This window comes from Staurois parvus, unplaced genomic scaffold (assembly GCF_062004578.1).
Source record: "Staurois parvus isolate SC_StPar_1 unplaced genomic scaffold, SC_StPar_1.0 ptg000031l, whole genome shotgun sequence".
NCBI lineage: Eukaryota > Metazoa > Chordata > Amphibia > Anura > Ranidae > Staurois > Staurois parvus.
In genome coordinates this window covers 10,316,782-10,341,374 of record NW_028317827.1, presented here as the reverse complement: position 1 = coordinate 10,341,374, position 24,593 = coordinate 10,316,782, and the positions used below count along the sequence as shown (strand labels likewise).

The window sequence follows — 24,593 nt, the reverse complement described above, 5'->3', positions numbered from 1 at the left end:
GCAACACTTTAAAAGCCCCTACAGGTCATCAGTTTAGAATTATCTATGAATGTGGGAGTGGGGGTGGGGGTTAAGTGCTTTGCTACACCTTTTTTTAAGTTTTACAAAACATTTTTTCATCATATATGGAGGGCTGCAGTAACAGGGTGTGTGGAAGAATTCACTTCCATCTGACCACTAGCAGTCACCTTGTCAGGTTTACACATACTCCCAGCAGCTGTGGTCATTGGGAGTGTGTGTAAAACCTCACTCCCCCCTGCTGCCACCTATGTACAATGTATGTCAGTGGCAGTAAGTGGGCTAAGACATATATAAACTTTGAAAAATCCTTATATGAACAAAGGGGGGGGGGGTCCCCTTCATCAGGTCCACAAATAAATACTGTAAAACAATATCAGAACCTTATTAACAAGAGGTTAAAATAAGAAAATGTATTAAAATACAGAATCACAATATCTGTATTGTCAGTGTATAAAAATAAATACCTTATGATCATGAAATGCTGTAAATCACGGAGTTAATTATAAAAAAAAGTGTAAATCTTTTAAAAGATAATTAAAAATAAAAATATCTTAGTATAAATGGTTGTAAATAAGTTAGTTATTTTCTGAGAGATGTAATGGTGCAGTCACTGCTCTGTCACTATCACTTGTGTGTTTAAATTTCAGCTTGAGATAATGAGCTCTGTAACCAGCAGGGTGTTTACACAATGTGAGACAGGGGACAGAGTAAATTCATGAAAAGGAGCTGAAAGCTCCACCTGCTGGCTGCATTGTGGAATACTTAATATTTACTTGCAGTGTGAATATTTAGCTCACTGGAGAAGAGAGAATATTATTCACATTGTATATGTTTCTGGTTCTTACCAAAATAAAACAAAAGTAAAATCCACATAAAGCCACTAGACTTTTCTTTTAGCAAAAGAAAGAATACATTTTTTTTAAATAAAATGCTAGAGCTCTATGTAATGAGGGTTTGGGGCTAAACGTAATATAAGAATCAACCTTGTCTTGTTTTACAGAAATTTTAAGACTTGTTATCAATACAGAAAAATGTTCCATTTGCATATTAATGAAGTGGCAGAAAGCTCAATTCTCTGTTAATGAGCTTTATGCAAAAAAATTAAGAGATTATAGCAGCATTAGCGGCACTCTGTAAGTAGAAGTTACCATGGTTGCTGTACGGTAGTAATATTTGTTCTCACTTGAATGGGTGTTAATGAATTGTGATGGTGATTGTCTTGCAGCAAATAGAGCCCATTGTTTTATTGTGTCAAGGCCAGCCACATTTTGTATACCTTGCAAGAATTATTTAATGAGTTTAAAGATTATCAGTCTGAAAGAAATGCAGGAACTGGGCTCGCAATTATCACTCTCTTACTGCTTGTAATAAGCAAACTCTTGGAACCTGGAATATTAAGGAGCAACAATAATATGCAAGCTGCAGTAACACATAATAAATCTGGCCATGTACTAGTAGAATATTGTTCGAAAATATTTGTTTTCAGAACATTTGTTTGTTATTTTATTCCTTAGTGGGTTCAAATCGATATTTTTTTTGGGTGCAGTGACATGAAAATTCAAAGGAGCAAGATGGAATTTTTTCTCAAACAAAAGAATTTTTAACAGTGAATTTTGTTTTTGTTCAGGGATGTCCATTTGTTCCAAAATTAAATTGTTAAAATCAAAGTTATAAAGTGGTAGTAAACCGCATAAAAAAAAACAACCAAAGTGGTCCCCCCCGCAAGCTTTTGTCATAATGTGTTAGTATGCATTGCATACTAGCACATTATGACAGACATACCTTAAAACAAAGCCCTCCAGTGGCACGCTGTCACCGCTGACAGGGCTTCCATCTTCACCCAGTCTTCCTTCTGGGTTTATAGACTCCAGCTGTTTGAATGGCTGAGTCACGATGACGGGAGTCACAGCTGCGACACAGCTCTCTCAATAGAGAGCATGTCTTCCATTGAGAGTGCAGTGCGTATGCGCTGGTGACGTCACGGGCTGCTACACATTGGAATATCTCCTTACTGGTGTACATTTAGGAGATATCCTCTGTGCCTATAGGTAAGCCTTGCTCCAATGAGTATGTCTGGTAAATGGCAGCATTCTGGTGCTCAGGGAGCAGTATTAGGCCCTCGGAACAGTGTTACAGAAATACATGAAAGAGAGCACAGTTTTTTTTACAAGAGCGGCCACATAAAGAGAGCTTCTATCCCAAACAAGTATTGAAGTAGCCATTAAAAAGCCAAAGTTTTGTAGCTAATTCAAGTTTTATATGTGATGTCATAGTCCTGGTGAAGAGGGCCCTTAAGAATTGCCAACAATGGTTGGATTTCAATGAATACTGTAAATAAATTATGTCTGGACTCCATCACTAGTCTGGCTTTTAGGTTTCTTTTATTTCGCTGTCTAGTAAAACTTGCAATAATTATTGCATGCCAGCCAAATATAGATTTGTCTGTTATTTACAATAAGCACATTACCAGTGAGAGAACTGACCAGGAATTTTATGCCCAACAATCATCCTCAAGTGTATGTGTAGCCTTTTATCTAGCTCACACTTGCCATACTGATTTTTGAACAGCGCACTTGGTGGTCCTAACCCCAATTGCTCAGTCAGACTGTACTAACGTGAATTGCTCAGTATGTGCATGGGTGGTCGGTGCTTAGTGTTTGAAGTTGCCTAAACTTTCACTAAATGGCCAAACGTTTTAGAGATACCTATTCCTCGCACATACGGTTGTGCTCAAAAATTTGCATACCCTGGCAGAAATCGTGAAATGTTGGCATTGATGTTGAAAATGTGGCTGATCATGCCAAAAAACTCTTTTATTTAAGGATAGTGATCATATGAAGCCATTTGTTATCACATAGTTGTTTGGCTCCTTTTTAAATCATAATGAAAACTGAAATCACCCAAATGGTCCTGATCAAAAGTTTACATACCCTGGAATTTTTGGCCTTGGTACAGACACACAAGGTGACACACACTGTTTAAAAAGGTTAATTAAAGGTTAATTTCCCACATTTGTGGCTTTTTAAATTGCAGTTAGTGTCTGTGTATAAATAGTCAATGAGTTTGTTAGCTCTCACGTGGATACATTGAGCAGGCTAGATACTGAGCCATGGGGAGCAGAAAAGAACTGTCAAAAGACCTGCGTAGCGAGGTAATGAAAATTTATAAAGATGGAAAAGGATTTAAAAGTTATCCAAAGCCTTGAATATGCCAGTCAGTACTGTTCAATCACTTATTAAGAAGTGGAAAATTCGGGGATACAGTATCTTGATACTAGCCAAGGTCAGGTAGACTGAGAAAGATGGCAGCCGCAACTGCCAGAAGAATTATTTGGGATACAAAGGAAAACCCACAGGTAATGTCAAGAGAAATACAGGCTCCTCTGGAAAAAGCCGGTGTGGTTGTTTCAAGGAGCACAATATGAGGATACATGAACAAAAATGATCTGCATGGTCGAGTTGCCAGAAAGAAGTCTTTACTGCTCCAATGCCACAAAAAAGCGAGGTTACAGTATGTCCAACAACACTTTGACACACCTCACAGCTTCTGGCACACTGTAATCTGGAGAGACGAGACCAAAATAGAGCTTTATTGTCACAACCATAAACGCTATGTTTGTATGGTCTATAGTGACAAAAATAAAATTCCCACTGTGAAGCTTGGTGATGGCTCACTGATTATTTGTGTGTGTGAGCTCTTAAGACAAGGTAAATCTTGTGAAAATTGGTAGCAAGATGAATACAGCATGTTGTCAGAAAATACTGGCAGACAATTTGCATTCTTCCTCATGAAAGCTGAGCATGGGATGCTTTTGGACTTTCCAGCATGTCAATGACCCTAAGGCAAAGTTGACCCACTAGTGGTTACAGCAGAAAAAGGTGAAGGATCTAGAGTGGCCATCGTAGTCTCCTGACTTTAATATCATTGAGCCACTCCAGGGAGATCTCAAACATGCAGTTCATGCAAGACGACTGAAGACACTATGACCTGGAGGTATTTTGCTGAATGGACAGCCATACCACCTGCAACAATTTGGGGCCTCATAGACAACTATTACAAAAGATTCCACGCTGATTCTAAAGGGGGCTATACACAGTATTAAGAACTAAGGGTATGCAGACTTTTTAACAGAGGTCATTTCATTTGTTTAATTGTTGCCATGTTTGTTTTATGATTGTACTATTCTCTTATGACCTACATTTGAATGTGAATCCCATAAGAAATAAAAGAAATGTGTTTTGCCTGCTCACTCATGTTTCCTTTAAAAATGGTACATACTGTAAAATTACAAATTCTCCAAGGGTATGCAAACTTTTGAGCACAACTGTAGCTACAGTGTATGGCTAAATGGACAGGGCAGTTCACAAAAAAGTACAATACAAAAAGTACCCCAGCCCACTTAGCAGATAGTTACCAAAAAAAGTCTGAATCGCTTTAACAAGTTTAAAAAGGTTTGTTAAAAGGTTTTTGTTGCATATATTTGCAAATATATGTAAAGACTCTAGCATAACAGAGCCCCTATCATGGGAGATATATAGTTAATAACTCATGAGCAGGTATGCCATGGAGGTAGTTCCTTCCTACTCAAAGATGCAGGGACACACCAGAAGCCTAAACTTGCACAATGGTATCTGAAGACCTCTTGTTATAATCTGCATAAGTACAAGCAAAATAAAAATGGCAACCATTTCTCATTCCACCACCTGACCTCAAAATCTGATGGAAAGCCTCCCAGAAGAGTGGAAGCTGTTATAGCCATAAAGATAGAGGCCAACTCTATATTAATGCCCATAGTAATGGAAAGAGATGTTCAATACCTTTCCATACATGTAGGTGCAGTGCTCAGGTGTCCACCAGCTTTTGGCCATATAGTGTGTGTTTGCTGCTTTTGCCCTCCAGGAAAACATTCGGACCATGGGCAAAATGTGACCTCAACAACTAAGGCGCTGGATGGTCATTTCTCAGAACAGTGCGAATTTAAATTTATTTACTGAGATGTGGGCTGCAAAAAAATCTGATTTTGCTTTGACCATATTTATGCTGCCACAACTTAGCTTTTACAGCGTAGGCAGTGTGACAGCACTGGGCCCGAAAAGCAACTTGGTGACAGCTGCTTCATCCTACTGGGAACCAACAGTGAGAGGCTGGTATCTGTGCACTGGTGTTAATATTATCTTCTACATCACTCTTTCAAATACTGAAATTCATACTGACATTATTTTTTAATTTCAAGATCATCATGTCATTACCTCAGTGTATGGATGCTGTGGGGCGTTCTGGAAGTTTTCTAAATGTGTCATCTGTCATCTTTTCAAACAAAGAGATTGCAAACTCTTATTTGACTGCCTGCCAATAAACCATTGCCCCAAGTGAGAAGCTTCTAAAAAGTGATGCGCTAGATTTCCTCTTCAAAGCAAAGATGTTCAGGGTGCACTTTTCGAAGCTTGTTATAAGTCATAGTTTGAAGTTGAAAAGTAAGCTGTTTTCTTATGCACATGTCGGAAAAATTAAGAATGGGTTTGATCAGATCACTGCCACCAACTTTGTTGTAGATAAAGGAATATGAGCCAATTTTGAGCCTAAAGAGACACGGTGGCTGTTTTTATGGGCTAAATAGGAACACCAGTCAGTAGGAAACTGTAAACACCAGCAGTAGGTGCCTTCAGGATGATGGAGATAAAGGGAACCAATTCTTCCCGCTCACTGCATTCTCCCGCATTCCAACAACTATTGCTAACAATTCTGTTGTTATTCTGATCTGGAATTTCAGCTGATTTGCATGGGATGATGGAGATTTACAATACAGAAAAAGTATTGCTTATTGCACACATTACAATTTCATAATAACAATCATCTTCTAGTGTATGTATATCAAATTATTGAGCTCATGTTTAGTATACTCACTGATTTTTAGTCCTTTCTTAGACTGATCTTTACATGGGGCACTTGGTGGTTCTGATCATTGGTGGTTCTAACCCCAATTTCTCAGTCAGAGTGTACTAAGGGAACCCTCGTTGTACATGTGGTTGGTCAGTGCTAAGTGTTAGTCTGCAGTTGCTTATGCATACACTTAGGCCCTTTACACACAGCCATCAATTGTTCAGTCATATTTTTGCTAAGAAAAAAAAGATTCAGTTTACATCAGTTAACATCCATCTTCCATTAAGTTCTGTTCTGTTTACATCTGTTTTTCTTCTGTTTACATCCATTTTTTCTCCGCTTCCATTTTTTTAACGGTCTGCAAAAATGCAGACTTGTTCCGTTTAAAAAATGGAAGCAGATTAAAAACAGACATACTTACCCACGGTATATCACCAAAAATATATTGAAATAACTTAGTTTAAGTACTGAATGGTAATGATAATGTTACAGTTTGCAATTACATTTTAGACGATTGTGGGCTTCCAGCCTTGTGGCAGCAGTTTGAGGGAGGCCTTGTTCAAGTATTACTGTGACCCTGTGCACAAAGTCAGGTCCTTGAAGACATGGTTTGGTGAGGAGGAACTCAAGTGCCCTACAGCGAGCCATGACTTCAACCCTACTGAACACCTCTGGAATTTGTGAACCAGGACTTTTTGTCTCATAAAAATAAAAAATCAGTCACTTAAATTAATTTATGCCTGGCATAAGTAAGGTACACATGGGCAGGACAGTTCACAAAACAGTACAATACAAAATATAGTCCAGCAAACTTTCCAATCAGACAGAGAAAAAAACAAAACTTCTTGCACATACTTGCCAAAAGTCCCAGATTTGGAGGGACAGCCATTCCTTATACTCACCTGTCCCTTTAAGGCTGTGTCCTGAGATCATAGAGTGATATGCTGAGCCTGTCCCAACCACTGTCCAGCCTTGCCCTGCTACTATCCATCACCATTACCTCTACTGAATGCTGCCCATTTGAAGGATATTAAATATTCACTTGGAATAATACTTGGAAGTCCTGCCTGCGGTCTATTTGCCTTTAGTAAATCAACCCCAAGGGCTATCATGGCAATATGTACTGTAGGTAACATACTTACAATGGTGAGCAAGCCATAGGTGAACAAGAAATGTGGATATCTTACAGAGACTGTGCAAACAAATTGCAATGTGTATAGCCAGCTGTGCAGTAGAACTGTAATAGAAAATGAGCATTTAGGTATATTTACTTTAAAAAGACTGTGGTACCCCTTTTAAAATCCATAGAGCCTGTAAACCAGAATTGTTTTTGACAAGAAAAGTGTGTAAACACAAGGCATGTTTTAGAAGCAGTTTACTATAAGCCTAAACTAGTAAGAAATAATTCCTAGGAGACAGTAGACATTATTTGACCATGTCTTCTTTGGTATTGCTGGCAGGAAAAAAGAACACACTATTGGATTTCTCAGTAATATAAAAAACTGTACCTGATAATTGTGCCAAGAGGGAAATCAGTTCTCTTGCAGAGAAACTCCTATATTCAGTCAGGAATCTGTCAGATTCATTTTGTTTTTCAGGTGACAAAATCCAAATGTCATCTAAGGTAATGATAAATGGCATTACATTCTAAATCCTATACTTATCCTGTACCTTATGCTGTATCAGTGTAAGGTGGTCATGACATTCTCATATCTGTGGTGCATTAATGAATGGACATTAACAAACATTATGTTGCACGTTAACTTGCATTGCATTAAGACTGTCCATTAATTTGAATGGGCTTCCAATTCTCCATAACCCCTTAAAAATTGGAAATGCAATATTTTTTTCTTATTCAGCATACTGCAATGCATGGCAATACATTAATGCCATTGTGGGTCGCTGCAGGTGCATTGGGGTGCCATGAATGGTAGTGCAATGCACCAGAGTACACACGTTACAGTATCGTACGTATTACTGCAACACAACAATATAAATAGTGCTGAAAATTCAATATAAATATTGCTAAAAACCATAGACAAAACTTTTTTTCATTTTCAGCAGAGTAATGGAGGGTTATAACCCCCCTGCCAGATTTTTTTTTGCCATCTGTGTCCCATTGTGGAGATTTTCTTTCACTTCCTGTCTTCCTGTATAGCCAAACAGGGGGTAAGAGGATATCTCTGCAAATTAAGGGAATTCCTTGGGGGACCTGGGGCCCCCAAGGAATTCCCTTAATTTGCAGGGATTTCTTCTTACCCTGTTTGGCCAGAACTAGTGTCCCCATTAGAAGATTTCCCCTCTATTACTTTTCTGGGGACAATCCAAAATTTGGGATTTTCTTTTACTTTCACTTTCAATGATAGTGTTAAACAGGACAAATAGAGAGGATGAATGTCCCTAATGGGGACAAAGACAGAAATAAAAACTGATAGGTGTTCTAATCCCTCTCCACTCTAACCAAAACAACAGAAAAAAAATGTTGCCTTTAGTTATACTCTAGGTGGTTATTAAATCTCAAATTCAAGCTTTATTGTCTTTATTTTTACCTGGGTGACAACTGTCATTCACCATTCTGTATCAGAACAACAAAAAAAAGACTGAATCACAGAATCTATTCTATAAAATGTAAGGAAGGCATCCTCCCTTTGCATTTTTAATTATTGTTAATTTTGCAGTTGATAGTTTCTGTAGTCTTCTGCACGTCAGGCATGTTGTAAGAAGAATTGTGAGTTTGTGCGCATAACTCCAGGCCCCTACCTTAATATAGGCACAGCAAGATAGAGTCCGGGAGAGGCAAACCACCGTTAAGTGTCCCTCATTCTCAAGTTTGAAAGTTGGAAGCTATGCTTTCACCTCAGTGCGCATGGCGATTCGCGCCTCTTATCGAACTCTGGCAAATCAAATGCCAGGTTTCCCTAGCATTGTGCCTGTGCGGCTGTGCCCTTTCAAGTATAGGCTCCTGGAAATGAGAAGGGCTGCCAGTAAAGGGAGAGCTGGGATATGAAGTCACTTATGTCATATCGTTATATCCCTGCTACTCTTAAATCTGCTCCACTGCCACCACTGCTTTCCATAAAAAGGCCAACCAAAACCCTCAGCATGATGATGCTCTTAATCCGGCCCTGGTGGCTCAGCAGGGTGATCCCAGATTTTAATCTTACGTTAAAGATCAACTCCATCCAATAGCAATTAGGCTTAGAAAAAGTGTGGAAGGTTTAGAAATTAGACTTCTGCTACATTGTCCCCATTGTTTGGGAGATTTCTACTCCTTGTCAATTTGTTGGATGTCAGCCAGAATACCTCACGCTGGGGACACAGACAGCGCTAAAAGAACATTTTTGGTAGACCGGGAATGGTTTAGAACCTCTGTCAAAATTGGATTGCTGTCTGCACTTCCCCTCTCGTCCTGTCCAGGTGACAGCTGTCAGATGGAACACCTTTAGGCCCCAACCACACCTGTGCATTTTGTAGCTTGTAGCTCAAAGCTCAAAAAAGCAAAAACCTATTGTATTCAATAGCCCTTGTTCACATATGAGCATCCTGTCATTTGTAGCTAAACACCTGTTACTCCAAAAAGTAAGTGAGGTACTTTTTAGGTAGAATTGAGTGTTTTTGGCCCCATAGGCTTCAGTGGGAATGCCCGAAAATGCTTGATTTGAGTGTTTTTCAGGCATTTTTTTCCAGCATTTTAAGCTTATATTAACTAAACTCAACCCTCTAGTGATATCCATTGGCTAAAGCAAAAAACCTGAAGCTTGAATACACATGTAAAACGCCTGTAATACACTACTAAAAACAAACACTTGCAAAAATACTCAAAAAAGCTCAAATAAAAACTACTGAAAATTTCTCTACTCAAGTGTGAATATAGCCTTAGGGCCTGTTTCAAAGGGCTTTTGTTCACTTCAAATGGGTTTTGCATTCCTGTACAAGAGAAGAGAATACAAAACCCACTTGAAGCAAGCCAAATGCAGGTCAACATTGTAATGCTTCTTCTTTAATAAGCCTGCCTACTCAAAAATGTGTTTTTTGTTTGTTTCTCTTTAAAGATAAACTTCTGTCCAAGTGACAAATTAGAGCAGTGTTTCTCAACCTTTTTTTCAGTCAAGGCACCCTTTAACATTTTGCACAATTCTGAAGCACCCAATTCTAAAATGTAAAAAAAACTAATAGTTTTACATCATGCAGCAACATCCGAACACCCAGGGCACTCAATGTTAGAGGTGACTTATTCTTACACAACAAATATACCTTTGCACACTGGAACTGAGCAGTATTCCAATGTTTATCTTCTCTGTTATATTACCCTCACCCTCAGCTAACGTGCCCCCAGGACTAACAGAGAATGGCAGGGGAGGGGCAAACAAGGATGGTGTGCAAGTGCCTGAAGTTCTTTTTATCAATTTATAACATCATTGATGTTGCTAGAAGGTTGTAATGGTGCACAATAAAATACTGTGGTTTATTTGTAACAAAAAGGCTTGTATACAATTTTTGGGCAATTTTGAGGCATTTGGCCAAGGCACCCCTGAAGAAACCTGAAGGCACCCCAGGGTGCTGAGCACCCTGGTTGAATAAGGCTGAATTATGCAGGCCATAGACGGGTCGAAAATCGGCCGATTTTTCGGCCGAAAATAAAATCGGCCAATTTTCGGATCGTTAGTGGGCGATTTGGTCGGCCGTTTTTCGGTATTTTGGCCGTTTTTGTTTTTCGGTAAAGTTGGAAAAAAATCGGCCGATTTTGCCGATCGGCCGATTTTCGCGGCAATTAGTGGGCAAATCGGCCGATTTTTTACCGATAAAAAATCTGCGCATGAGCAGTGACCTGCAAGAGGAAGACAAAAAGAAGAAGAAGAGGAAGAGGATGAAGAAGAGGATGAAGAAGAAGAAGAGGAAGAAGAGGATGAAGAAGAAGAAGAGGATGAGGATGATGAAGAAGAAGAGGATGAGGATGAAGAAGAGGATGAAGAAGAAGAAGAGGAAGAAGAGGATGAAGAAGAGGATGAGGATGATGATGAAGAAGAAGAGGGTGAGGATGAAGAAGAGGATGAAGAAGATGAGGATGAAGAAGAAGAGGAAGAAGAGGATGAGGATGATGAAGAAGAAGAGGATGAGGATGATGAAGAAGAAGAGGATGAGGATGATGAAGAAGAAGAGGATGAAGAAGAAGAAGAGGATGAGGATGAAGAAGAAGAAGAAGATGAGGATGAAGAAGAAGAAGAAGATGAGGATGAAGAAGAAGAGGATGAGGATGATGATGAAGAAGAAGAAGAGGATGAGGAAGAAGAAGAAGAAGGAGGAGGAGGATGATGAAGAAGAAGAGGATGAAGAAGAAGAAGAAGAAGAGGATGAGTATGAAGAAGAAGAAGAGGATGAGTATGAAGAAGAAGAGGATGGGGATGAAGAAGAGGATGAAGATGAAGAAGAGGATGGGGATGAAGAAGAAGAAGAAGAGGATGAAGAAGAAGAAGAAGAAGAAGAAGAGGATGAGGATGAAGAAGAAGAAGAGGATGAGGATGAAGAAGAAGAAGAAGAAGAAGTAGGATGAAAATAAGAAGAATTCCAGTCCAGCAAAAAGTGTCTCTGCAGAGAGCTCCGCTATTTCTGACAGTTCTCTGACAGTTCCTTGACATTTACAGCGGTTGAAACATTGTATCTATTTGTTTCCGAATAAAAACATCTGTATCCTAAATGGAAACAAATAGATACATTGTTGCAACTTCTATAAATGTCAAGGAACTGTCAGAGAACTGTCAAAGAAATAGCAGAGCTCTCTGCAGGGACACTTTTTGCCGGCTCTAGACGGGTAGAAAATCGGCCGATTTTTTTTACCATTGATGGTAACGTCGGCCACTTGAACAACCGATTTTTCGTTTTTTAAAAGAAAAATCTGCAGTTTTTCTCCCCATCTATGGCCTGCATTAGAGTATATCAGGCATTTTATTTTGTTTCAGAGTAGGGGCTGGTCATCCCTGTCAAGTTGTTTGTTTTCTGTTTGTTTTTTTGCTGTCTGTGTGCCATTGGGGAGATTCTTATTCACTTTCTAAATCAGAGAAGCAACATTAAGTGGAAAGAAATGCTCCAGAATAGGGTAATTCCTCTTTGTCAGTTGTCACAGGATCATGTGTTTCCATTGATTCATGTTCCTATAACACTTATAATTTAAAAATTTGGAATTTTTTTCTCACTTCCAGTTCTAGTGACAATGGTCACAAAGACAAATAGGGCAAATCTCCACAGCAAGGACACGGACAGTAATGAACATACAAGGAACACAACCCACCTTCTGCACAGAGGTGGAGAACTTCATCACATACAAGGAACACAACTCACCTTCTGCACAGAGGTGAAGGACGTCATCATCCAAAAATTAGACTTTCTAGAGCTGAGCTTTCAATTTCTGTCCTTTAAACACAACTGACAATGAAAGCACATCTCTCAAAAGTAAGGGAAATTCCTCTTAGACAGTTGTCACTTAAACGTGTGTCTTTACTGGAAGATTTGTATGCTATGCCTTCTACAAAGACAACTCAAAATTTAGAGGTTTTCCTCACTTTCAGTCCCAGTGATGATGGTCACCTGCACAAATAGAAAGTAAATCCTTCCAGAGGAGACAGATAAAAACAACCACCTTACATTGGATCTAACCCTTCTCTCTTCTATGAAACACAAACAGAATGCACTTGATCATGCAGATAAAACACTTTTTAATAAAAGAAAATTATAAAATTGAACACAATGACTTGATCAAAGCATATTACCAGTTAGAACACCCTCCAATGGATCATCAGGTCTCACCAACAGAACACTCTTGATAGGTTGCCAGCAACAAGAGAGATGTAAACTGGGATATAAACACCTGGAGTGGTGATTGTAGGAGCAACATAGTAGAAAATTACAATTACAAGTCCAACAAAATTATGTTAGAAGAGGACCAAACTTGTATCCTGGCCTGAGATAAGTACCCCCACTAACATGTTTTGAGGCCCATGATACTTTCCTATTTAAAAAAAAAAACAACCTTTTGGCTTTAGGTATACTTTATCGGCTTGTTTACAACAGCATTGTTGGGCTGCAGTGGGAAGTGTTGCTCAATGTAAGAGCAAGGCAATGTGCCTTATATAGAGTAGGAAGTCACCAACACTCCAAAGATGTATTTCCAAAATTTAATACAAGCACATGTCACAAAAAGTCAAGGTTTCATCATCTTACTGAGTCCTCTTCCCCAGGGAACTTCGTAATTGAGTCGTCCCTGAGGAATTTTTTGGGCATCTTAAGGCATCTTTGGGGTGCTGGTGAGGATATTTCTTCTAATTCTGGTTCTGCACAGTGCCATCCATGGTGCTTCCTAAAAGTACACATTTGAATTATACCTGGCTGAGCAATGTCAGGACTGTGTAGTTCTACACAATGTTAGCTTTCTATGGCTTCAGTGGACACCAACATGCAAATAAAATTGGAACATGCTGCACTTATGCGCAGCAAGACTTGACATGCTTTAACAGATCATAATGCACTGCAGTGCATTGAATTACATAGTTTAAAAAAAACAAGCACTGTAATGCATTTTAGCAGCACATTGAAGCACTCCACAGTGCCCACTCACTTTGCAGGGAGTAGATTCTGTCTTCTTTACAGTTACTGTGTTTCCTAGATTGTGTTCATAGTTTTCTTTTTTGCCTTGGATTGCCTACTTTTTCTTCGCAATCTTGCACCATGATAATCTGCATTATCATACATGTTTATCATATACTTAATGCAGATGTTGCCTCCAAGGTCACTAAATGTCCTAATCACTGTCACAATAGTTCAGGTTGGAGAAAACTGGAGTACCTTTGTCAATTGGGGAAGAACCTATGAAATCCATCCTAACAGTGTCTCTCATGAACCTTTGTCAATTGGGGAAGAACCTATGAAATCCATCCTAACAGTGTCTCTCATGAAAACAGACTCAAGTCCCCTTTAGGTTTATAGTGAAGAATCAGTTACCATTTTACTTTTTTGTTTAGCTGTTTTGGACTATAAAGACCTGGCATACAAAAATACAGTTAATAATTTACTAATTTGTTCATAGACAGACAAAATGCAAGAGGCGCAATTTCATTAAATATGAAAATACTTCTTGTAAAATTCACTGCGTTATTCTTTATGTTTCAACGTTTAATACAACCTTTATTATCTCTGAGTGCCAGAGTTGGGTGGGTACTATATTCTTACTGTGCTGTCACTTTCGGTTTCAGGTAGCACCAGGTCATACCGCCCAAGTGAAAAAGAACATTTTTTGTACATAGCCGATAGGTAAATGACATTTATCATTTAGTCTGTAAATAATTCATGAGCAACAATGGTTTGTGAAACCTACTGTTGTTTTATTTCTAATTTATGTTCTCTATTCTAGCTTCTGGAGATACCAATTGAGCAATTAAGGGCCTGAAATAAAAATTTAGTGCAAAAAAATAGTACTTGTATTTATACAGATCTTAATATTAGACCAGTGGTCTCCACACTGTGGCCTTTTGCTTGCCTTTATCTGGCACCTGGAACACTTTTCCTCCCACTGACACCAACAATGGGGCATAATTCCTGCTACTGACACCAACAATGGGGCACTATTCCTCCCACTGACACCAATGTTGGGGCACTTTTTCTTCCACTGACACAAACAGGGCTCTATTCCTCCGACTAACACCAACGAGGCACTATTCATCCCACTGACAGTAGCGATGGGGCACTAGAACCTCCCCCCTAATACCAAAGATGCATTGTTTATTTCCACTGATGCCAGTACAATATCCACTCTCAATGGCCACAGCCTGGCCCCCCCAAAGGTCTGAAGTACAGTAAACTGGCCCTTTGGTGAGAAAGATTGGAGACCCCTGTATTAGACCAAAAGAAGGACCTCTGAGGAAGAAAGAGGCACTGGAATTTTGGGTCAAAAAAGGGTATGTTGGGAGCTATGCTTGACCATGTGGTCTGTAGTTGCACCATTGTTGTGTTTCTGAGGTCTGCTAGCATTGGAACCTTATATGTATATATGTTGGCTTATTTTGTTCCTGGGAAAATCTACAATAAAGCACAATTTAATGTTTCCTCTTGCCTGGATTTACCAATAACTGATTCTACAAAATTGCCAGATTACACAGCATGTTAATACCCCAACTCAACAACTAATTTCTCATATAAGTTCCATCTTCCTTCAAAGTTTTTCAAACTTTAACTTTGAAACCCCCATTTATATCCATTTCCATGTTTGCCTTGAGTTAATTCTATAAGTTCTCAAGCATGGAGCTGGTGGAGGGATGTCAATTCCTCTTCTTTAGCTTTACTCCACTTTTTCTTCTTGGGTAGCTTTTGGCTCTCTTCCCATGACACAGGCTCAGGTTGTGGCACTTTCTGAACAAATCATATATGACAAGCGTCTAGTTGGGAAGTTCTTATTGGATCTTGTAGATTTTCTGACTGAGGTTGCAGACAACTCACCTTTTTCAGAGGATAAATCATTGATGCCAATTTCAGTGTCTGAAATGTTCTGTTACTTTTCCTGCAGTACTGTTGGGGCTTCTTGCTCAGATTGTTGTGCAGATGGTGATGACTGTTAATTCATGAGGCTTTTGACACAAAGGTGTTTAATTAATAATTACACTTCTCCTGGTCATTACCTTATTGGTATCTGGAGGCAGAATTCTGGAACCCTTTTGGGATTCACTGTAGCTGACAAATACTTCTTCCTTAGAGCAAGGTTATGTTTTTGTTTAGAAACGTGTATGCATAATTGTGCTTCCAAAGATTTGGATGTGTTTCAGGTCAGGCTTCTTTCTATTCCATAACTCATATTGAGTTTTTCCTGTTGCTTTTCCAGGTTACAGATTACAGGTACATTAGCCATTTTGGAGATAGCAGACTAACCTAATTGCCTCTCCCTAGTATATTTATGGCATATCAGCATCAAAAAGCATACTTCTGCCACTTTCACATAAAGTGTGACTCTTTCTTTTTGCAACACTATTTTGTCCTGGATTGAGTGGTACAGTAGCTTGGAACATAATTTCATGCTTCTTCATAATAGTTTGTTTATTACCAGTTGTAGACTGTGGGGTTGGTTTGCTAAAACTGGAGAGTGCAATATCTGGTGTAGCTGTGCATGGTGGCCAGTCAGGTTCCAGTTTTGTTTTTATCAAGCTGAAGTTAGAAGCTGATTGACTACTTTGCACAGCTGCACCAGATTTTGCACTCTCTGGTGTTAGTAAATCAATCACTGTGTGTTATTATCTGTGATATAACAAAAAGTTTTGAATGTTATATTTAACAGACAAAAGGAAGGAATTTGGGAAGTTCATTGTGTATACGGGATTTAAATCGGAACTAAATTGCATCGGAGCACCACAAACCAAAAGTGCTATTGAATTCATATTTAAAGCAGTTGTAAAGCATTAAAGTAAAAAAACTTCTATGGTCTGGTACCCCAGCCCCCCCCCCCATACTTAAGCCTGATCTTGATCCAGCAATGTTCATGAGAACAGCTTGGCTCCTCATCAGCTCAGAGACAGCAGTGCTGTCAATCACAGCCAGTGAGAAGAGGTGGGGGCTAGGCCAAGCTGAGCTCTGTGTGTAAATCAACATGGCTCAGGAGAGTATATGCGTGTCCCCATAGCAAGCGGCTTGATATGGGGGCTCCTGTGGGGGGGGGTTGCAGAGTGCCAGCGGGGGACCTGAGAAGAGGAAGATCGGGGCTGCTGTGTTCAAAACCATATGTATTTGCAAGGCATGGTATTCCAAGAGAGAAAGTTGAAGAACGCATGTCATTCTCAGCAGAGAGATATGTACTTTTGCTTAACAGTGGGAAATTTATCTCGTTCTCTGTTGTACTGGATTTCATAAAAGATTTCAAAAAGTCATTCAGAGCAAGTGTTGAATCAGTTTAAGAGGTTCAGCAGTCAGCAGAATTACCTGCATGGAAGAACTGAAGAGACCCAGGAAGACTTATTATTTTGATGTGACCATTGAAAAGTGATTTATAACTGTCATATTATAGTACAGCGTAGTACTTTTGGTTAAAAAGAAGATTACTCTTTTGTGCTGTTACTTGAACTATGAACTGCCTTGAAATCAGTCATTTCTGACTGGTTTCCTAAAGTTACTGAACTTAAGAACTTAAAGAACCTTTGTACTGAGAAATTTTGGAGGCTGCCATTGCTTTTCACTCTGAAAACTGAATTGATGGTCCCAGTATATTCTGAGCCTCTTAGCAAGTAAAGAGTTCTGACTCAACTCATTCTTTCTAATTTGCATGCTTTTTCTAGGTTGGTTTTGCAGAAAGTGTTGAGGTCAGAGAAAGACAGGAAAATGGCATTTTCAAGAGGTCAGGAATGACAGCCTCCATATTTCTCTCAGTACAGATTTCCTTTATGAATGGGTACTCTTTATTGAAAGAGGTTGAAGCTTTTTTTTAAACATTACTACTCATTCATAGAATTCTTTGCATTAGGCAACACATTCTCATGATCATTTTAGGAAACTGTAATTTTAATACTATAGAAAGCCACTGACAGCTACACTATAAAGTGAAGGCATCCAGATATGCACGCACATCACTATGGCAGCTCTCAGTATCCTATCTTCACCTGAATGATGTGTGTTATGTTTAGGCTTGCCTTACCCCTCCTGTTTTCCAAAGAATCTTAATGGTGAGTAAAGGAGCACATCATAGTGATGGTCTAATAGGAGTGTGTGCTGGACTGTAGAGCTTGGTAGTAAGCTCCACTACAGCCCAGAATCGTCAGAGCTTTGCTTTATCAGAAGGACCTGGGACTCGGACAAAGTAGAGGGCACTGAAGGCTACCACATTTCCGAGTACTTGTACTTTAGATTTTAGTATCCTTTAATTGTCAGAGTCCCTTTAATGGTTTGTTGGGAAATGGATTCCCTTTAAATTGTTCAAGCTTTTAGTTGAGAGCAATATGACCATCACCACTGCTGAAAAAAAATCTGCTTGCAAAGGAAAATTGTGCTCTCATGTTCTAAGGATAGAAGGGTAATTTAAACATTGTCCCTTTTCTTCTCTTTTGTAAAAATGGTTGGAAACACATTGGGGAATTTTATACTGATTCATAATTGTAGATGTTTGTTTTATTCATAGTCATCTTTTAAACTATTGCCTTCAGGAAATAGTGGATTTATCTCGGGAATACATTCAAATAAAAGTTGTGAATCTATTACTACTTTCATTTATATTTAGGTACTGAAGGGATTTCCAGAATGCCTGCAAGCTGATATTTGCCTGCACCTCAATCAAACATTGCTGCAGAACTGCAAAGCTTTCAGAGGAGCCAGCAAAGGATGTCTTCGAGCTTTGGCTATGAGGTTTAAAACTACCCATGCTCCCCCTGGAGATACTCTCGTGCACTCAGGAGATGTGCTTACTGCGTTGTACTTTCTGTCAAGAGGTTCTATTGAAATCCTTAAAGACGATATTGTTGTTGCAATATTAGGTGAGTTTTTGGTGTAAAATAAATTAGGCTCATTGGTAGAGTTGCAGCAATTATGGGACCATGGGCAAGGGGGTTAATGCAGAACAAGATGCCTCCAGGGCAGTACTATGTGTGTTAGGCATTTGAACTTTCAGTTTTTATTAGCTAAATATAAGTTCATCAAAACACAAGGTGTGCAAAGACTTACCATTCATTTTATTTAGAAAAAGGCAGCCACATTCTGAATACAAAAGCTTGTCCCCCACCATCATGTTACAGAGAAGGATTGTATGGAAGCAGTGGTCTTTCCACAGAGGTCTGACCCACACCTTACTGTGTCAGAGATAGAGTTCCCCAGTCAGCAGATTACAGATTACAGAGCTTTAGGTCTGACTCTGTAGTGGACATGTCAGCCCCTTAGAGGGAAACCATTACTTACACACAGAGAGTAATGGTCCTTCTCTACTGCATGCTGACTTTTCTACTCATACTATGGCTGTTTCTAAAGAAAACAAACTGTGAGACTTTGCACACCTTTTTGTTTTGAAGCACCTTTTATTTAGCTCATTAAACCTGAACATTAAAACTGAACATTTAGTTAGTTGGATAGCATCTATCTGGATAGAAGCAAATGAAACTGCTGTAGGCAATGCCACTCAATACTGTAGGACCTGCCTGTTTGCATTAAATGGCAGGTCTGGATGTTTGAACAGGATGGTGTTCTTTAAAAGCTTTAGTTTCAACTGCGTAGTTTCATCTTTGAATAGGCAAAGGATGGGAGCTGTTTTACACACCAACATTTACTGCAGTTATTTTGAATGTAAATATGTTTTCAATTATAAGGATGCCCTTGACCATTTTAGAAGAGTTTAAGATTCGGATCTCAGAACCTTTTTTTTGCCTTCCAACCAGTTCTCGTGGTATACATTTTACATTACATGAAGTCCATTCACCAGTGCTAGACTCCATCATCTCAGAACTATTGCTGCATCGACCTTTGTAGACACTTAGTAAACAGTGTGGTACTATGACTATTGTATTAGGAGGTATTTATTGGCCCATATAGAGCACCACCAGAGATAAGATTTCTTTTTCTCTGTGCTTTATGTCTGTACTGTGTACATTTTTTACATATTGATCTTTCTTACATCAGGTAAAAATGATATTTTTGGAGAGATGGTTCACCTGTATGCTAAGCCTGGGAAGTCCAATGCTGATGTTCGAGCTCTGACCTACTGTGATCTTCATAAAATTCAGCGAGAGGACCTACTGGAAGTTTTGGACATGTATCCGGAATTCTCAGATCAGTTTCTCACAAATCTAGAGCTGACTTTTAATTTAAGAGATGAAAGCACAAAGGTTTGCAGAGTCATATTTAATACCTTTGAAACATTTTTAATTAGTATATGTAAATATTACGTTTGGTGCTTAGTGCACTTTATAGAATTCATAGGATGTTGTTTGTGATTTGGGCTGCTTATTTTTCTACCAGTCAGTGGTTGACTGATGACTAAAAAGAACTCATATACTTTTTGATGGCTTCTAATTACAGAAACTTCTTTCATCTACCTGTTACAAAATAGACAGGAGAATGAGCAATCTGGGACACATTGAATAGACTGAGAAAAGTTGCACCTTACCATAATGTGGGATTTGCAACAATTTTAGCTCCATGCTAGGATATATGTACGGAGGGTGCATATGGTGAGATTTCCACAGGGTCCATAAGGTTAGGTGACCAATAATGTCTGTTACTCCCTCTTATCAGCTGTGTGATAGCCTTGCTTTCTGTGCAGAATTAAACAGCATGTACAGTATTTTTCTTACCGTACTATCATTTTTTTCAGTCACGTTTCTGTTGCTTGAGTTTTTAGAACACTTTTTGAAAAAAAAATGTTTTTAAAAGTAGCATCCCAAGAGTCAAGTCCAGTGATGTACTGTATGAGAGGACCTCTGTTCAGAATCTACACCATGGCCATGTAGCTCTATTAGACATACCTCTGATTGCATGGTAACATTACACTGTCTGGACCAATGGTACCCTGAAAGGTAATCAACATGATGCAAACTCTGCATTGTATTTAAACTGTAGTATTTAAACTGTAGTCCATCCCAACTTAAAGATGAATTCCAGGTATGGTGATTTTTACATAGTTACCTTAGCCCCCTTGGACCAATGTACGTTTGCATGTGCTGTGGGATCCTTGTGGAAGCTGGAAATCACTGTAGTAGATCCCACTACTACAACGATCTCCACTAGCATCCAGGTCCTATGCCATTCAGGGAACACTTTCCTCAATAAAACAAAGCCTTCTCTGATTGGAAAAGGTGGAAAGGCAGGGTGAAGTTATGATTTCTGCCTCATCTAATCAGAAAACACTTTGCATTCATTGAGCAAATGGAAAGGGTTCTTCAAATGGCACCCACCCTGAGCATGTTCAGTTTGCAACTTCTCAGCACAGGACCTAGAAACAAGCAGCAATCACTGTAGTAGTGGTGGACGCTACAGTGATTTTCAGCTTCCAGGGGATCCCATGGGTATGCCACATACATACTTACATTGGTTCAGACTAGACCAATGTAACTATGTAAAAATTGCCTTACCTGGCATTCAGCTTTAAATATATCATAAGCTTTGCAGAAAGATAAAAGTTATCCAGGTAAGAGTCCCTCAGGCCCACTCCAGAGCTTGCTGTGAAAACTGATAAAGTCCCATAGTGCCAACTGCAGAGAGTTTTCAATAGTCCAAAAGTGATGTTTCTGTTCTAGGTGGACACTAGAGAGCTGACTTGCCCATGACTTCTGAGGCTCCAGTGGTAAAGTCTCTCTGTTGAACCTCCCAAATCTAGCAGGACATTGTGGCTCCTTTTAAAAAGGCTTTTACTACTTCTCAGATAGTGGTTTTCCATTAGCCCAGGGTTGGCAATCTGTTTAAATGAACAGGATTTTGGAAGCTAGACTGTTCTCTGGAAAACACGAGAAGTTTCAAGTTCATTGGTAGCCATGGAGCTGCCAAGGAGTTCATTTTAAACAGTTGCTTGGTGGGCTATGAACAGGGAAAACCTTGGTTTGTAGCAGCAGGAAAGCAATGGAGCTGCCAAGGAGTTCATTTTAAACAGTTGCTTGGTGGGGTATGGACAGGGAAAACCTTGGTTTTTAGCAGCAGGGAAGCGTGTGTGCTGTGTTTTACAGGTTTTCCACTTTCTATTTAAACATTTAAAACCCCTTTAAAATGTAATCTATGCTTTAGAAAAAAAAGCTCTGCTCCAGCCCCCTTGCCCTCCAGTTTATTTTAGATATCTTTGTGCCCCTCAGATGCAAGCAACCAGATCTTATCACTGTTGTGGCCCAAATAGGCAATGTTTATGTGGCTCAAATGAAGTAATCGAAGAAGTATTTATTGCCTTTACTGATACTTTAACATGAAGATCTGAGATAAAACCCTCTTCCATTGCTTACAGTAACATGTATGTTTTGTAAAACCAGGCTGAGCTGCTAAGAGCACATGTGGATTCTGACTTTGATGGAGAGAACTGCAAATTAAGAAGAAGGAGATTATCTTTTAAAGAAAAATCAGATGAAGGTAAGGGTTTGCTATATTTATTTTTTGAGTCAATTGTAAGGTTTATATATAGAGTATTCTGTTGTACTTTATTGACATAAAAAGATGTTAGTATCATATTTTTATTAGCATTTATAACCCTTATTTTTCTTCATCCCTTAGCATAATATATATTGTCTTTTGATCACATTTACACCTTATTTTACAACATTATTTCTCATTATTCCCAAAGCAAAAAAAAAAAAAGAGGCTGACCTGGAAAATACCAGCGTTAAATAGAAGTGTAAAAAATGGTAGAAACTAGCAAAAATGTGAAGAGAAGTGCAGATGTAAAAGGGATTTTCTATCCATTTGAAATTGGACAAAACAAGACTAAACTGTCAAAAAGACCTTCTAAATTGTAAAGAGAAAACAAGAAAAATGACTTAGGCTAGGTCCACACTTGTGCAGTTTGGGACCGCTCACTAAATTGCGTGTGTCTGACCCACAGGCAAAACTGCACTTTAGCAGACTCATGGTGTGCCATTAATGCTTAATGGCACTCCCACGCATAAGAAATTGTGGTGCATTTTCATGCGCACCAAATCGCATGGTGTTAAAAAAAAAGAGGCAGGAACTTCTTTCCCTATGTTTCTGCAGGTAGGGCATCCCATTGAAATGAATGGGCTGCTTACACGCAAAATGCAGGTAAAAGACAGGTGAACCCACTGCCAAGGTCTGTTTATCAATCTTTTCACTTTTTCCCTCAAGATTCACACATTTTTCTAACTCAACCTATGGCAAATGTGTGAACCTTTTGTTGAGAAAACTGATACATAGACACCCTAATGATTTGATGGCATTTACCTACAGTTTCTTTCTTGTTGCTAGAATATTATGAAAATTAGTGATAAAAACTAGTACTAAAATTGTTGTAGTGTGCTTAACAAACACATGAAATGTCAGGTTTAATTTCAGTTGTATGGAATCTATGTAAATGTTCCATTTAGGTGATTTTAAGGCAAATATTTATTTTGCCCACTCAGGGCCAATTTCAAGCACCCTCCAATTTGTACTTGTACTACACGTATTTCTAGCTTTTGTGGGGATGCCCGGGCATCACACAGACATACTTACATTGGTCCCAGATTGAGTGAGGATTCTCCCATCATGCCCAAAAGACAGTTCTTGAGGCTGGTGATTGGTTGCTTAGATTCCCAACCTAGCATTGTAGGAAATATGGGAGAGAATCACATACTCCCCTATGACCAGTAAATTCTGGGATATTCTCAGGGCTCCAGTGACCGATAGGAATGGTGAGGGAGCAAGTGGAAAGCAGAAGGTCTCTTACATACCAAACCTATATTTTGCCCAATTAGGCAAAATTATGGAATCAGATCTCTTGAATTTGATGAAAGCAGGCATCTGGCGAGGGACTCCTTCCCTTTTAATAAAATCAAGGGAGCTATTTGTATTCCACATTAATGGAAGCTATGGTCTAGTATCTGAAGCCATGCATGCATTCCATGTACAGTCCAGTGAATTGTAGTCACCATTCATTATCTATTTTAATTTCCCCCACATTTTACCACATTCTAGGCATGTGAAATCTGTCCACCGTAGTTTAAAACGAGGAACTGCAGCATGTGTTCTGTCACTTTCCATAATCTTTTCCATCCTTTCACTGGACCGCTAAGAAAAGAGCTTAATTAACAACCTGCTTGGTCCAGTGGCTGACCTTTCCCTGGCAAATGTAATGATACAGTGGAGATAGATTTCAGATGGCATAGCCTGCAGCCTGTTCAGTTTGCTGGCAAAGCCAGAGACACCTATTATGATGGAACAAGAATAAGGCACCTGCATGCAATTAGCTACTGAACATAATTGTAGTGTACGTACAGCTGTCTGGTGGAATCCATGTGGAAACATTCATTTCAAGGCAGATTTGTGATTTCTTTAAAGGGGATATAGAGTGGTTTTGCACATATTCTCTTTATTCATTATGATCAGGACTAAGCAAATGATATATACATGTAGCACCCTCCTAGAATAGGTTGCTAGAGAGGTTAAAGCGGTAGTAAACCTCCAGCAAAAAAAAAAAAAAATTGGGTCCCCCATTGGTTTATCCCATAATGTGCTTTTTGCACCACGTACTAGCACATTATGACACACTTACCTGCACACAAGCCCACACAATTGCTAGATGACCAAACAATATCCATTCAAACATGTGTTACCCCACTCCATGTTCAAATAAAGGCTTACCAGATATATCTGACCATCATATTATAGAGTGGTCAAAATCAGTTCAAAGATGACGATTAGCATCCAATCAAGACTTCTCCATATCATCCAAATATGGCTCAGATGTCGTTCATCCACTCCGTATAGACCATCAATGCATTCGTTGCCAGGCATTAAAGGTGGCATGTGCATAAAATGAAAAAGCTTCCCATAGTGTAAAACCATCTAAAACAATTTATTGAAACATAAAAGTGCACTTACAAATTCCAATATCAATACAGCGCTGTGTCTTGGACTAGGTCACTTTCAGACCATTTACCGTGATCTACCAGTGAGCCAAATTAATGTGAGAATATGTGCACGTGGAAGTAAGACACTGACACTTTGCAGTTTGCCAACTTCCTAAAATTCTGTTTTATTGAGGAACTAACAGTATC

The 24,593-nt window shown here is 39.1% G+C and overlaps 1 protein-coding gene across 2 annotated transcripts in view; it reads left to right on the top strand.

Moving 5' to 3' along the window:
- Window positions 1-24,593, top strand: part of KCNH7 (potassium voltage-gated channel subfamily H member 7) — a 527,395-nt gene that overhangs the window by 440,275 nt on the left and 62,527 nt on the right. For both annotated transcript variants that reach the window (XM_089660084.1, XM_089660093.1), the window contains exons 10-12: window positions 18,140-18,392; window positions 19,525-19,730; window positions 21,858-21,954. In XM_089660084.1, the coding sequence (XP_089516210.1) occupies window positions 18,140-18,392; window positions 19,525-19,730; window positions 21,858-21,954 (556 nt within the window). The remainder of the gene's footprint in view (window positions 1-18,139; window positions 18,393-19,524; window positions 19,731-21,857; window positions 21,955-24,593) is intronic.